Genomic DNA, 15111 nt, shown 5'->3' on the forward strand with positions numbered 1-15111 from the left:
CGAGGGAAATCCCTACCGAAATGGCCCATATGTCCGCAACTGAAACATCCCCTCCTTGTCACCCAACAGCCTCCCACATGGGTCCTTCCATACTTGGCACAACGGCCCCAACCCTGCTGGCCTCCCAAATATGAATCTGAGTCATGGGCCTCTTCGCCTGGCCCATTACTGTCTAAACCTACTATATTTTCCTCTTCCCGAGGTGCCCCAAATCAATCTCCCGCTCACGGGCTCCATCAATCACATCATTTAGGGCCTCGCACCCTGACACGCTCACAAACTCCCTTGCCAATGGATGCACTAAGATAGTTGGTGCAACCTCCGCCCTAGACCGAGTCACAAACTCTTCCCAAGACATAGTCTCCAACTCAGTAAGTGTAATAGATTGTGCAATCAATTCCCAACAACTCCTTGCCACATAATGCAAGAGATCCATGGCAAACCAAACCTTGGCTCTTATGGGGTAGGGACGAGTGCGGAATACACCTTCCATCTCCTTAATCCATCGTGAACTTAGAACCCTGTAAGTCCTCCCACCAATTGGCTCATCACCCGAGCCTAAACCAAAACCTGAACCTTCTCCATGCATGCTCATCACCATTCTGAAAAGCAATCATACACATGATCAAAACATACCAAAATAATCCTCATCCTACCAGCTTCCTAGATTCTTCATGACTCTCCTCGAGTCAAGTATGGATCCTGTGATTTCAGTAGTACGGGCTCAATAATACCTTTCACAATTATCCATACTTTTCTCCAGAATCATCATGAATCCTCAAAGTCACATTCTCAAACAGATACTCCAAATACCCGCTAAGCAACGCAACCAACCCACTAAAGCACTTCCTAGGTTTTCTTAGGTTCCCGACCTCACCCTGCCATCAGTTGCAGAAGAACTCCCAATAAAATCGGTTAACTACTTCATAAATACAATCACATGCAACAAATCTTAGATAATCCTTCGAGTAAAAGGCTCGTCTCTACAACGGTTAAACTCAAATAAGAATTGCACAATATGGTCAAATCGATCACTCTGAGATTATCTAACCTTTGCAACATGTGACTTAACATATTCACTTAATAATTAACTAACATCACTAAGAGTTCCATAAAGCACAAGCAATCATCATTCGAGCAATAACACTCCAAACCACAAGCCCAATAGAGGACATCTCAAGCTCACTTCCTCCCCAGAAAGATTCCAAATCTAGTATAACATCCAACTCCTCTTAGGCTACAAGGCATCACATATCAGGCCAATCCATCCAATAATCTGAAATTCATACTAGCATGTAATTCTAAAAAGCTTCAAACAATCAGACATATAAAGTCATCCCTCCTAGCATGAAATCCTGAGTAGATCCTTAGCCCTAATCTAGCATGCGATTCACAATTTCACAATTCAAAGCATAACATAAAACATATATATGGGTATTTGGGAAAACTTCATTGAGCTCGGTTGATTGCATGCACCACATCCTTTTCTTTTGTTAGAAAACTTTCTTTTTGTAAAACATTTCTTTTATGAAAAATCTACCAAATCCTCAGTTTGAGTTCAGACACATGAGAGTATGCATGAATCCCTGAAACCAAGGCTCTGATACCAACTTGAAACGTCTAAAAAATTTATAAGGTAAAATTCTTGAATTTTAAATCAACCATAAACACCATTTAATCATTCTAATCATTCAAAGGTATATCAAAGTAAAAATAGTTATCAAAGTAAAATTCCCAAAATCATAAAGTGCAGAACATGGGTGGATGTGTTGCGATCAAGTTGGGTCCTCCCCTCGCGAACCGGGATTACCTGAAAAACATTTTTAAACATAAACCGTAAGCACGAATCTTAGTGAGTTCCCCAAAATAGTGCATACCATACATATCTGCTAGCTCAAAGCTGTGTCGAGTCTATTTCACCACTGAGTCTATTTCACCCCCGAGTCTATTTCAACTCATATGTCAGTTCAAGGCTATATTGGGTCTATTTCACCCCACATACATATAGAAAACAGACACACATGTATATAACACATACAACAGGAGTCACAAAGACTACAAACACGTAACATATCCTAGCGTCGTACAGTATAGTGAGCAAACTCACCTCAGTCTATTGTCAGTCAAATAGACGCTCGGGTTGCTGAACCAGAAAATACCTGCGCTAACCAATCAAATAAAACCCCAATTAATAATTGGGCAATAAACCATAACTGAGAATCTAGTTCATTTGTCTAACACCTAGGGTAAAAGATCATTTTACCATTTCCTCACTTGGACTAATAATTAAGGCCCAACCCAATGACATCAAAAGCCCAACATGGCCCAAATTCCTAATGATACCCAAAGCCCATTATGGGCCCAAATCCAAGAACTCCTAAAGCCTAACAATGGTCCAAATTCAGAAAGATTGGTGGCCCAACAAGGCCCAAATACCCTAATAATCCAAATATTACCCAAAACACAAAAGTTTATAAAAGTCAAGGCTGCTGAGTATGCCATGCATACTCATACTTACGTCCTGCGTACACAACAATTGGCTTATGAGTGCTGCGTACACCCAACGTACTCCACAACAAGCCCAATTTGCCATTAAGTGGTTAATTGGTTAAGCCACTAAGTCCATTTCTCAGATATGATCCTAAATGATGTCTTAACACGTAAAGTTGACAACTTTACTCCTTTACATGGTTTAATGGGACCTAATACTCAATAAAACCCATAATAAGAACCCTAAGTCATTCATGGTCCAACATAACCCACCAAGATTGCATTTTTATGAACAAGGGACCTCAAAAATGCTAAGATCTACCATACCTAACTTCTAGAGTAGCTCATATTCCCATGAATGACTTAAAGGATCATAAAAGCACAAAAACAAGCCCTAACCAAATCTATCAAAATGAACCATCAAGTTAAGAGCTTTATACCTCCAAAAGCTTTCCAAGTTGGTGGTGATTCTGGATCCACAAGCTTCAACCACACCAATGCAACTTCCAAGAGCTCTTCTTCTTTCAAGATCACCAAAAAACCCTCTCAAATATCACTTCTATGCTCAAAACATTCAAAAAGCAATTAGGGTTTTGTTCTCGGGGTTTGGAGAGGTGGAGGTTGGTCATAAGAAGGTATAAGGGAAAATTAAGGTGTTTAAATAGGGTCCAAGACCCAAAACTAGGGTTTTGGTCTGTTTGACGTATGCCCAACGTACAGATCGTACGCCCAGCGTACGAGAGTGGTCCCTTGCGATCATCTGAGACTCGTATGCTCAACGTACTCCCTGTAAGTCTAGCGTACTCGACTTAAGCCTAAATCCTTGCAACTTCAAACGGTCATAACTTCTTCGTTCCAACTCCGATTTCGACGTTCTTTAGATCCACAGAAAGGTAACGAGAAGCTCTATAATCTTGTCAAATCTCATTTGCCTCAAAACCTTCTGGAGTAAATAAAAATTCATAAAAGCCCACAACATCCCTTTTTTGTTATACCCCTAGGCTCCAAAACACAAACTAAGCAGTCAGTACCCGTAACCTACGTTATCCACCCCCCTCCCCCCCCCCCCCAAAAAAAAAAAATGGGGCTAAACCTCTCATTCCCAAGGCCCGAAACCTTACGATACTTGATCCTCGAGTCATGATCTCGAATTATGAAATGACCCGGAACAAGTTGTTACAAATCAATCTACATGAATGGGAATAGTTGGTAGAAAGGGTCATATAAAGAGAGAGGGAGGGGTGGCGCCTTTTCTATTTTTATTTAATTAAAACAATAAAATAAATACAAAATAATTAAAAATAAATATAAGGGGTATAATGGTATTTTCATGTTGATAGTGTCCAAAACCAATAAAAAAAATCTAATTTTGGACGATTGGTACACCATTAAAATTTTTTGGACCAAAATCACATAATTTTGCTAAGCACATGGACCATTTTTGCAATTTTGTCTTTATAAAATGTTGATTATTGTTGTCAAATTATTCATGAGATAAATACTCAATTTCTCATAATTATATTTTTTAAATAAATAATAAATAAAAATAGAAAATTAAATTGAAAGGCACATCATTTCAGGTTTAACGGAAATGTTTTGAAATGCTTGGATTTTTGTAAAAAAAAAATGCAAAACCTAGTACCATTTTTATAGTTTTGTCTATGTTTTTCATTTTATCTTTAATAAAAGTTCTCTCTCTCAATAACACCACACCATGAACGGAAATTTGGCAAATTTGTAGGATGATCTATCTCCCCCTTCGTTTCCCTTCCAATTTTTTCTTCAACAACATCTGCAAATCATTTCCCCTTCTTTTCTTCATCTTTTCCATAAGAAAAAAAAGGTAAACAAAAGCTTCAATCCAGCAATCATGGAAGATACAACGGAATTATTATGCCCTGAAAACGATACGATGAACCCAGCCTTGACGATGACCACACAGGTCTCCGCCATTCTGGTTCTATCTCATGTTTTTCAGATTTTCCTCAAACCCTTGGGCCAACCTGCCCCACTTGCTCAGATCCTCGTAAGTATGTCACATCCTCCATCTCACATCCTTCGTCTATCCAATTGCATCTTTTGTTTCTAATTTGTTTTATTTTTTATCATTAATTTGTTCCATTTCCAATTGCAAAAGGGAAACCATGAATTCATGTATGCTGATTCTATTTACGAATTTTTTGTTGGAACCACAGGCGGGATTCGTGCTAGGTCCATCAGGCTTATCGAGATCACCAGCAATCCACGTCTTCTTCTTCCAAAATTTCGCTGTTGATTTCTACGAAAGCATGGCGTTATACTGTAGAATTAGCATCATGTTTCTCATGGGCCTCGAAATGGACATTCCTTATCTAATGCGAAACATACGTCCAGCAAGCATCATCGCCTGCGGTGGTTGCTTAATGTGTTCATTATTTGCAGCAGCCATCTCCTTCTTCGTGTATGAAGAAACTGGATCTCGTGGATCACGTTTCACTTTAGCTCTAGTCATCACTGTGATCTTAGCCAACACAGCGTCCCCCATTGTTTTCCGATTAGCAGCTGATTTGAAGTTTGCAACATCTGATATTGGCAGACTCGCTATATCTTCTTCCTTAATCGGTGACATGTACGCTGTGTTTATTTTGGTTATAATCTCCGGTGAGAAACATAAACGAACAGTTAACGGATGGGCATTAATGGCGTTTTGTTCACTGTTACTTCTTGTGGGTATTATCATTTTCACCACACATTTAGTTAACTGGTTGAATCGCAGAAACAGGAACCATAAAAACCTTCAAGCTGTTGAAGTAATGTTGATTTGTTCAGTCGTTCTCGTTGCTGCCATGACTTTTGAAACAATGGGATTTAGCAGCTTAATAGCTTGTTTCCTCATGGGGTCGATGTTCCCAAGGGGTGGGAAATCAGCAAGAACATTGTTGGCTATTCTTACATATACAGTTCATAACTTTATCTTCCCGATTTACTTTGGGTACACTGGGTTTAAAGCAGATACAAGTTATTTAAATGAACTGAAAAGAGTCGCGATTGTTCTTATGGTTATCGTGTTGAGTATTGGTGGAAAGATCTTTGGTACTCTTGCTGCATGTAAGTACTTGAAGACGCCATTAAACGAAGGAGTCCTTCTTGCTGTTTTGATGAACATGAAAGGGCATGTGGATATTTTGACCTTGACAACAGCTATGCAAAATAAAGTAAGTCCTTCTTCCTTCATTATCGTGATGTAATACTTCTGTTTAGCAACCTAATTTGCCCTTTTTGTGTTAAAACAGGTGTTGACAAGTTCGATATTTTACAACTTAATGGTTTCAGCAGTGGTAATTAGTTCAGTAATCTCAGCAGCCTTAATAGGGTTCTTAGTAAGAAGAGAAAGCGACACAATTGGCATCAAACACATACCAATGGAATATCACAGACCCGATAAAGAACTAAAACTCCTCGCATGTGTTCACAGTCGCCACCCTGTGAACACCATGGTACGCCTCATCGTATCCCTAAGAGGATCCGACAACGTTCCAATTTCCCCCTACTTAATGCACTTAATCGAGCTTCCGGAAAAGATTAAAAAAACTTCAGCATCATACGAACAATTAAAAGACGATGAATCCAGTGATGATGAAGAGTACAACTATAACAAAAACGACGTCGTGGAAATAAACGAAGCTGTTGACATCTTCATTGAAGAAACAAATATGATGATTCATCAAGTCCAAACAGTCTCGCCTTTTAAGAGTATGTATGAAGATGTTTGTGATTTCGCTGATGATATTAGGGCTTCGTTTATTGTTCTTCCGTTTCATAAACATCAAAGAATAGATGGGAAATTTGAGAAAGATAAGGATGGAATTCGGACTACGAATCAGAAAGTGTTGAGAAACGCTCAATGTTCGGTTGCGATTTTGGTGGATAGGGGGCATACGACTACAGGGACACAAGCTGCAGGGTCTGAATCGTTACAGCAGATTGCGACTTTGTTTTTTGGTGGGCCCGATGATCGAGAGGCGTTGGGGTTTAGTAAACGGCTTAGTACACATCATCATACGAGTCTTACGATTGTTAGGTTTTTGCCGACGTCTGCTAAAGATCCTAATGTTGGAATTGATGTTTCCCAGAAGGAAGATAATGTTTTGGTGGCGATTGATAATGAATCGGAGGTCGAGGAGGCGGATAGTTCTGCTTTAGCCAATTTTTATCATAGGTATGATATGATAAAATAAGAATTAACAGGTCAATTTTTTATATTTACACTTTTAGCCAAGATTTAAATCTTGTTATAAATTCCGTCAAAACTTCAAATTTTATAACGAATTTGGTCCAACCTTGTTTTTTTATTTACATTTTTCAGGTATGTAACATCTGGGAAAGTGAGATTTGTTGAGAAGTATGTGGAAAATGGGGTACAAACAGGGATGATATTGAGGGACATGGCAGAGACATACTCCATGTTTGTGGTGGGGAAAGGTGGGAGAGGTGACTCGCTTTTAACTACGGGAATTAGTGACTGGGAAGAATGTCCGGAGCTTGGTGTAGTTGGTGATTTTTTGGCTTCTAGTGAATTTGATATCAGTGGTTCAGTTTTAGTTGTTCAACAACATAGATGAATTTGGTAACATGTGAAGATAAATCAATGAGAATGTCCTTGAAGTAAGGAATGAACATGAACTAGTAGATTCTCAGAAGTTCAACCATAGAAGCTTTGCGATAGTGGTTGGGTTTTGTAAGGTTGAAGGAGAATCTTTTGCCATGTTGTTGTGGTGTATATAGATTTTGTGTAGTATGTAGTTGGTAAGGAAAGGAAAGGAATTGGTAGATGGGTTTGCATATTTTCTTTTCCTTATCGTGCAACAAACAGTGAAGCCACGAAACAACTTTAGTTTGAATGTAAGAAATGGAAATGTGTAACAACGCAAATTTTCAAACAAATTTTTCATTTTAAAAATGTATTTATTTCCATTCATAACAAGGCATAAATAGTTTAAGTATTTTGTCAAATACAAATAATCAAAATCCCAAGATCATAAAAGCATCCTTCAGTGTGTATCGATCACGCCGACGCCTTCCCACGGTCCTCGCTAGTACCTGAAATACATGCACCACAACTGTAAGCATAAATGCTTAGTGAGTTCCCCATTATACAACTTACGCACATACGCCTTTCCAGGCCCCGACCTTCCGGTCCATGTGTCTCAGGGGACTTCCGTCCCTGCTGGGTAAACCTTCCGGTCCTACCCACGCCGACCTTCCGGTCCATCACACAAAATATCGCCTTCCGGCCCATAACATATTGCCTTCCGGCCCATAATATAATCGCCTTCCGGCCCATAACATACATAGCACATATAACAAATAACTTACCACATATAGCATACATATCACATATCATATCCGACCTTCCGGTCACACAGTCAAACCCTTCCGGGTACAGTATAGTGAGAAGACTCACCTCGTAAAAGCTGAAAGCTAGCAAATCCCGAAATGACTCGTGCACAATCCGACGAGCTACAACCTCCCTATAACATCACATATCTCATTACTCTTATATCTTCTAAGTGTGACTATCCCTAAAAAGTCAGACTTAGGTCAACCCTGGTCAACGGTCAACGGTCAACTCGACCGGACTCGGCGAGTACCATGGCGACTCGGCGAGTCTAGACGTCCTCCAACTTTCTGAGATTCCTTATCTACTCGTCGAGTATCCTCCTCGACCCGACGAGTTACTCCTGGAAGAATCGCGGGGCCACCCCGACTCCACTCGCCGAGTCTGAAGAACAACTCGGCGAGTCCCAGTAAATCTTCAAGCTACTCGCCGAGTCTGAAGAACAACTCGGCGAGTCCATGCCATGCAGACGATCAACTGCTTCCTGAATTACGTATGGTCCCGAGATATACAATCATGGGACTTTCTGGACTTCTAAACACCTTATTATTGGGGTATAGAAATATTACCTGGAATATGCCCTCTCTGTGTCTCCAAACCGCAGAACTCGAATCCCTTGCTGTTCCTTTAGCCAAAACCCTTCTCCTCCTTGACCAACAATTTCTTCAAGCCCTAATATCCTCCAATCTTGCTCTAGATGCCCACAGCCGTTTAGGGTTCCTCTCAATCGACTAAAGACGGACAATGACGGCCTATAAGAGCATTATATACGATCCAAAACCGAACGGTTAGGGTTTCTGCTGAACAGCGTCGACTCGCCGAGTCCATATCTGGACTCGTCGAGTCCAGTCGCGGACCCGCGACCAAGTCTGCGATCCTACTCGGCGAGTCTAGGCTCCAACTCGCCGAGTCCCCTCTTAATTCACCCCAAAAACATAATTAAGCAATACCTGAGATTTCGGGCTGTTACAAAATGAGAGATTGAATTTATCCGTTTTTCTTCTTAAATAATGGTTTTAGATGAACCACCTGTTGTAGATCTATAGCTTCTCTAATCTGTTTTTAGAAACTAGCAGTGAGATCTTATGTTTGGGGTGTGCTCCTAAGAGTCAAAGTTAGATGGTCATTTATAACAAAATGATGAAAGTTTAAAAAAAAAGGGTTAATCACTAAAATGACGAAAATGGAAAGTGTTATAATATCAAACAATCACATTTTGAAATTTAATCAAAGAACAAACATCTATTTTTTAAAATTATTATTTTTGCCAATACGCTTTAAGAAGAGCCCCTACCAAAATTATAAAACAAAATCAAATTCTCTCCAAAAAATTCAATTTCCCAAAAGAAACATTTCACAATCTTTCTAAGCTTTTGTAGCAGGACTCTTCGTTTAGTGATTAAAAATAAGGAAAATCTACATATAAAAATACTTATATTTTGACTCTATCGATAAAAAAGGTTGTTTTTTTTTAATTGCATTGGAACTAGTTATTATTTGTAACTGAGTTTCATTTCCAGGTAACCACATATAATAGTATGTTTCGATGATTAAATTATAAGGAAAATATAAGGGTGTCTTATTCAAGTCATAAACATTGTAAGGGGTTCATATCGAAATTAAGCACCAAATAAGATTTGTGTTCATTTAATCACTAAACTTTGTTTAAGTGGTAAAAAGTCATTGAACTTGTTATTTATTTATTTAAAGTTTTTACTAAAACCTGTTGTCATCGGTCATAAGGACCATTATGACCACCCTGAATAAAAAAAAGGTTTAATGACATTTTACGACTTAAACAAAGTTGAGTGATTAAATGAACACAAATTCAATAGTTTGGTATCTAAGTTCGACATTAACCCTTTTTTCTTTGTTTGATTTGTTTTAGTTTTTTTTAATACATTGCACATCACATTGATAGTCAAGAATCACATTAGTTTAACGTGTATACATAACATTGGCATATCTAATTAAACAAAAAAGTTACAGTTAATAGTAGAGATGTACGGTTAAAGTTTAATAAAAATGTGATGGAGTGTGAATAACGGATTATTTTGTGTATGTTTATTAGGCTTGAGGTGATGATGAATCATGAATACTAATCATAGAAGTGTGATTGGTTAAAAGTTAAGACTTCCATGCCAATTGGATGGGCAAAATGCAAGATACTGTCATATATTGATGTAGATATAATTTTTGAGGTTCACTATAATTAATTTCTTATATATTAGCAAAAAGTTGTATTTTTTTTACAGGATTTGTGAATTAGGCCATCTCCAATGGGAGTTCAATGGAGGGTTTAATGGGGAGTTTAATATCATTAAACTCAAAATTCTCATTGTGGGAAAATGACTAGGATTCAATGAAATGAGGAGTTCAATCCCCATTGAACTTTATATTCTCTCTCCTCTCTCTCTCTCTCTCTCACACACACACATATATATATATATATATATATATATATATATATATATATATATATATTATTTTTTATTTTAATTTTTTAATTAGTGTTAATTTTAATTGTAGTTTTTAATTTTTAATTTCATGCTAATTAATTTTTTAAAAATAATAATAAATAAAAAGAAAATGATAAATGATGTGACAATCCATTAAATTGTATACAATTTAATGGAGTGTAGAGTTTAATGAATAAAATTGTATAGTAAGTGGAATGTATATGTGTCAATCCATTGAACTCATGCATTGGAGATGGTCTTATGTTTAAATGAGAAATTTCTATATTTTATAATTTATATATTTAAAAAGAAAAGGACTTTGAATCTTGTATATGTATTGTTACCGAATTGTTGTCACCGGTCTTAAGGATCACTATTAATTAAAAATAACAAGTCCAAGTGACATTTCACAACTTAAACAAAATTTAGTGACTAAATTGACACAAATTCAATAGTTTAGTGTCTAATTAATTTCGACCTTAACCATTTTGTGAAATAACCATGAATTTTGTTACAACTTATTATTGCAATGCACTAAAAAGATATTAGGTACCATTATAAGTAGAAAATAGCAATAATAAGTTTTTTTAGTTAACCAATCAGATTAATTTCAACTTAGTGCTTTTTTGAAATGCCAAAAGAAGACAATATTATCAAATAAAACTACTTTTTTTTTTGTTAGACTGTTCCAAAAATCGTGATTACTGCTACTTCTATCAACTCGTTAGCATGCACCACATGATAATGGCCTGAGTTGGAAGTATACTCTTTTTAAGGTGTTTGGATGTGTTTATAAGATCATTATTGTAACTTTTCAAATTAGATAGTCAGAAAAGCGATTAAAGTTGAAAAAAAATGTGTAGTTTTACATTAATTAACTAATAGTTTTGTTGCAACTTTTCCGCAACTTCTTCGTATGCACCTGTGGCTCTGTTTTGAGCACTACATATATTACCAAGTTTATTTTTCTGCAAATTAAAGAATCATTCTCCAAAATAATATTATAAGAATTACATAAACTTATGTCTTAAAAAGTTGTAAATTACTTGCATTGTGTATTAAGTTTATTGTTTAGGTAGAAAACACTACAATTAATAATCAACCAAAAATCTAGCTGTTCAAGCCAGGACCAATCCGAACTTCTGCAAGTTCAAGTCCAAAACCAAACACAATATCTCCCAAATCCCATTATATTACAAATAAAAAAAAAATAATAATAATAAAACGAGAATCACATTTTTTTCATGGTATATTTTGGTCATAAACTAGGATGACGATCATAGTAATTGATGTAAGCCAAGGATTATACTTTCATTAATCTCAAACTTTTCCTCTTGTACATTCAAGATCCAAAAGGCCCCATCTCCTACAAGTACTTGCCCTCTTCTCTCACAAACTAACTAAATAAACATGGCTATGAAGCCATTAACAATTCAAAAAACAGTGCTACTCACTGCATGCCTAATCCTTTTTAGTGTGTCAACAATACCCACAAACAAGGCAGCGAGTAAACCCATGCAACCCGTTTTCATATTTGGTGATTCAACAGTAGATGTTGGCACAAACAACCACCTCAAAAACTGCACCGCAAGAGCCAATCACCCATATTATGGGATCGATTATCTACAGTCGAAACCAACTGGAAGGTTTAGCAATGGACAAAATGCTGCTGACACTATAGGTACATAATCAATTTCTATATATAGTACAAACTAGTGTTACATCAGTCGGAGGTGATAACAAAGGATTCCTTATAAGGGTGTAAAATATCTTTCCTGTCAAAAAGTGTTTAAAAGTTGTGATAACAACAATTTACCCCCCACAATGGGCCTTGGAAGAGGTTTGGTGTGGGCCGTGTAGAGGATATTTTTCACGTTTTCTTATAGAACTTATTAATGTGCAAATTCAATATAATTATTACTTGAATGTGCAGTGACACTTTTGGGTGGCTACAAACATAGCCCGCCTCCATTTCTTGCACTCCTTAAAAATAGTTCCAGCTTTACGGGAAAAATTCTTCATGGGGTGAACTTTGCTTCGGGAGGTTGTGGCCTTGATAAAGAAACAGGGAAAGATCCTTATGTAAGTCTTTCCTCTATTAATAGGGAATACAACTAATTAGAGGGTTCTTAAGAAAATTGCAATTTTTACCCTATTAACATCGCTCGATCTTATTCTAATGCATACCAAACATAATACAATACGTCTTGTTCTATCATATACTATCATTTGAACTTTTTTTACAACTACTATTTGATGTCCATGACAAAAGTACGATGCTAATACAGGGGGTAGTTGTATCTTTGGAAGAGCAAATCCAACAATTTGCAACTGTTAAAGGAAACATAACCGCAATACTAGGTGAGTCAAATGGTCAACTTTTGCTTCAAGGTTCAATGTACATCATGAGTATTGGAAGTAACGACATCATGTCCTACATATTCACTCATCCTGTAACTCCCGAGCTTTTCATCGCCAACCTTACAGCCACATATGCCATTCATCTAAAGGTTCCATGATATTTGTCAAAACCATCTCGAGATTTTGATTTTAAACTTTTTACTCATATTATATTATTTTATTTTTAAAATAACAGAACTTATATAGCCTAGGGGCAAGAAAGTTTGGAGTAATAAGTGTTCCACCAATTGGATGTTGCCCAATTGCCCGTTCATTCTCTCCCGTTGGTGATTGTGCAAAGGAGCCTAACGACTTGGCTATTGCGTTCTATACACCACTTGAATCCCTTTTGAAAAACTTGAGCTCTACACTTGAAGGATTCAAGTATTCTCTTGGGAATGCATACAATATGACTATGAATATCATTGAAAAACCAATTGGTAAGCATAACTTAGTCTTTGGTGTGCACTAATCGAAAATGGAATAGAATGGAGCAGTAGGGTGGAATGAAAATATTATGTTTGTTTGTCATATTGAAATATAATGGTAATGTGATTACTTGTCTTTGGTTGATCTTCATTTTGTAGGGGAGGTGTGTTTTTATTCATTCCTATATATATATATATATATATATATATATATATATATATATATATATATATATATATATATATATATATATATATATATATATATATATATATATATATATATATATATATATATATATATATATATATATATATATATATATATATATATATATATATATATATATTTTTTTTTTTCCAAACTTTTATTTCAAAAAAATAAAATAAAAAAATCATTGTCCATGCTTAATTTTCTAACATCATGTGTGGAGAATATCATACAAATATATCATGTGTAATATCATATGTAATATTCTAATAAAATATTATGCAAAATAAATTTTTATAAGTAGTATTCTACACACATGATGTTAAAATATTATATATGGACGAATATTTTATTATTATTATTATTAGTTTTTTTAAGCAAAAAGTTTCAAAAAAATATATTTTTTTTTTCCTTTATTTAATTCTTCTTCAGTTTTTATTTTATTTTTTTGGCATCCTTTGGCCACAAGTGAGTCTCATTCTCTCACATGAACTTAACTATATATATATATATATATATATATATATATATATATATATATATATATATATATATATATATATATATATATATAACAATAATAACAATAATATATAACAATAATATATAAATAACAATAATATATATATATATATATATATATATATATATATATATATATATATATAATAACAATAATATATAAAGAAAATTTCAATGCTTCTATTAAATTATTTTTTCTTATATTTTTATTGTAGATATGTTTTAAAATTTCATGGTATATTTTTTTTTATTTTGTAAACAATTTTCAAAGTGATAAATAAACTCTTTTACTATTTAAAGCACAAATAATATATCAAACGAGCATAAGATGTGTTTATATGCAATTTATTTAGATTTTTATTTTTCTTTGATTACATTTTATTTTCATAAAATAAGATTAATTTCTTTAATTTATCAATCTTCTCTTTTTTTTTTTTTCTAAAATTGTGCATAACAAACCAAATATTTTAATAGTTCATTCCATTCCTTCAGGCTTATGATCTATTCAATTACTTTGCTCATTTCATTACATCGTCCATTCCTTTCCATTGTGATTCCACTTCATCATACCAACTAGAGCCTAAGTTTTGTTCATTACTTATCATTTTGATTTCACTCCATCATACCAACAACTAGTCCCTAAGTTTTTATTTGCATGCAAATGCTTACATATTTGGGGTTCTAAAGTAGCTTGTTTGATAGGGTTTAAAGATGTTAAAACAGCATGTTGTGGGAATCACACACAACAAGGAATAAGTGACTGCAAAAAAGGAGGCTACGTGTGTCCAAATAGGGATGAATACTTGTTCTGGGATGCATATCACCCTTCTCAGGCGGCTGTCAAACTAGCGGCTCGTGAGTTGGTCTTTGGTGAAGATCCGAAATTTGTGACTCCAATAAATTTTAGCACTTTGAAAAGGGCTTGATCTTTAGAAATATGACCAAAAGAGATGAAAGGATCATTAATTTATATCATGTGTCACATCTTGTATTCAAAGTATGGTTCATGAATAAAATTCAACAGATCTAAGTTATAATGTTGTTTGTATTTGTAAATGGATTTGTTTAAGGCTATGACCTCATATAGGAAATCATGGATGCTTAACATTATAAAATTTGAATGATTTTTTTCCTTTCTTATTGATAAAAACATAAATACATCTTGTTATATATAGCCAAGGATATTACTAGAAAAAGGAAAGACATAAGACTCCTAATTTATTG

General features: G+C 35.2%; 2 protein-coding genes across 3 annotated transcripts; both read left to right on the top strand.

The window, feature by feature from the left end:
- The first annotated feature begins 4082 nt into the window (after window positions 1-4082).
- LOC111902561 (cation/H(+) antiporter 1) lies at window positions 4083-7301 on the top strand. Of its 2 annotated transcripts, none has more exons than XM_023898388.3 (4): window positions 4083-4516; window positions 4686-5684; window positions 5763-6688; window positions 6836-7301. In XM_023898388.3, the coding sequence occupies exons 1-4, from the start codon at window positions 4361-4363 to the stop codon at window positions 7089-7091; spliced, it is 2337 nt and encodes a 778-aa protein (XP_023754156.1). In that variant the 5' UTR covers window positions 4083-4360; the 3' UTR covers window positions 7092-7301. The 2 variants fall into 2 exon arrangements, with proteins under 2 accessions (XP_023754156.1, XP_042755180.1); XM_042899246.2 differs by having other exon boundaries at window positions 4383-4520.
- A 4435-nt stretch (window positions 7302-11736) lies between these two features.
- LOC111902597 (GDSL esterase/lipase At4g16230) lies at window positions 11737-14813 on the top strand. The gene is made up of 5 exons (XM_023898422.1): window positions 11737-12007; window positions 12260-12408; window positions 12615-12836; window positions 12923-13166; window positions 14590-14813. The coding sequence occupies exons 1-5, from the start codon at window positions 11737-11739 to the stop codon at window positions 14811-14813; spliced, it is 1110 nt and encodes a 369-aa protein (XP_023754190.1).
- The last annotated feature ends 298 nt before the right edge of the window (window positions 14814-15111 follow it).

The sequence above is a fragment of the Lactuca sativa genome, chromosome 2 (genome assembly GCF_002870075.4).
Source record: "Lactuca sativa cultivar Salinas chromosome 2, Lsat_Salinas_v11, whole genome shotgun sequence".
Classification (NCBI taxonomy): Eukaryota; Viridiplantae; Streptophyta; class Magnoliopsida; order Asterales; family Asteraceae; genus Lactuca; species Lactuca sativa.

What these genes read in the sequence shown, in the direction of transcription:
- LOC111902561 (XM_023898388.3), top strand. Translation starts at nt 4,361, where the DNA reads ATGGAAGATACAACGGAATTATTATGCCCTGAAAACGATACGATGAAC. An exon ending in CAACAGCTATGCAAAATAAA is followed by an intron (nt 5,685 to 5,762) that starts GTAAGTCCTTCT and finishes GTGTTAAAACAG; the next exon opens with GTGTTGACAAGTTCGATATT. An exon ending in TTAGCCAATTTTTATCATAG is followed by an intron (nt 6,689 to 6,835) that starts GTATGATATGAT and finishes TACATTTTTCAG; the next exon opens with GTATGTAACATCTGGGAAAG.
- LOC111902597 (XM_023898422.1), top strand. Translation starts at nt 11,737, where the DNA reads ATGGCTATGAAGCCATTAACAATTCAAAAAACAGTGCTACTCACTGCA. An exon ending in AAATGCTGCTGACACTATAG is followed by an intron (nt 12,008 to 12,259) that starts GTACATAATCAA and finishes TTGAATGTGCAG; the next exon opens with TGACACTTTTGGGTGGCTAC. An exon ending in AAACAGGGAAAGATCCTTAT is followed by an intron (nt 12,409 to 12,614) that starts GTAAGTCTTTCC and finishes ATGCTAATACAG; the next exon opens with GGGGTAGTTGTATCTTTGGA.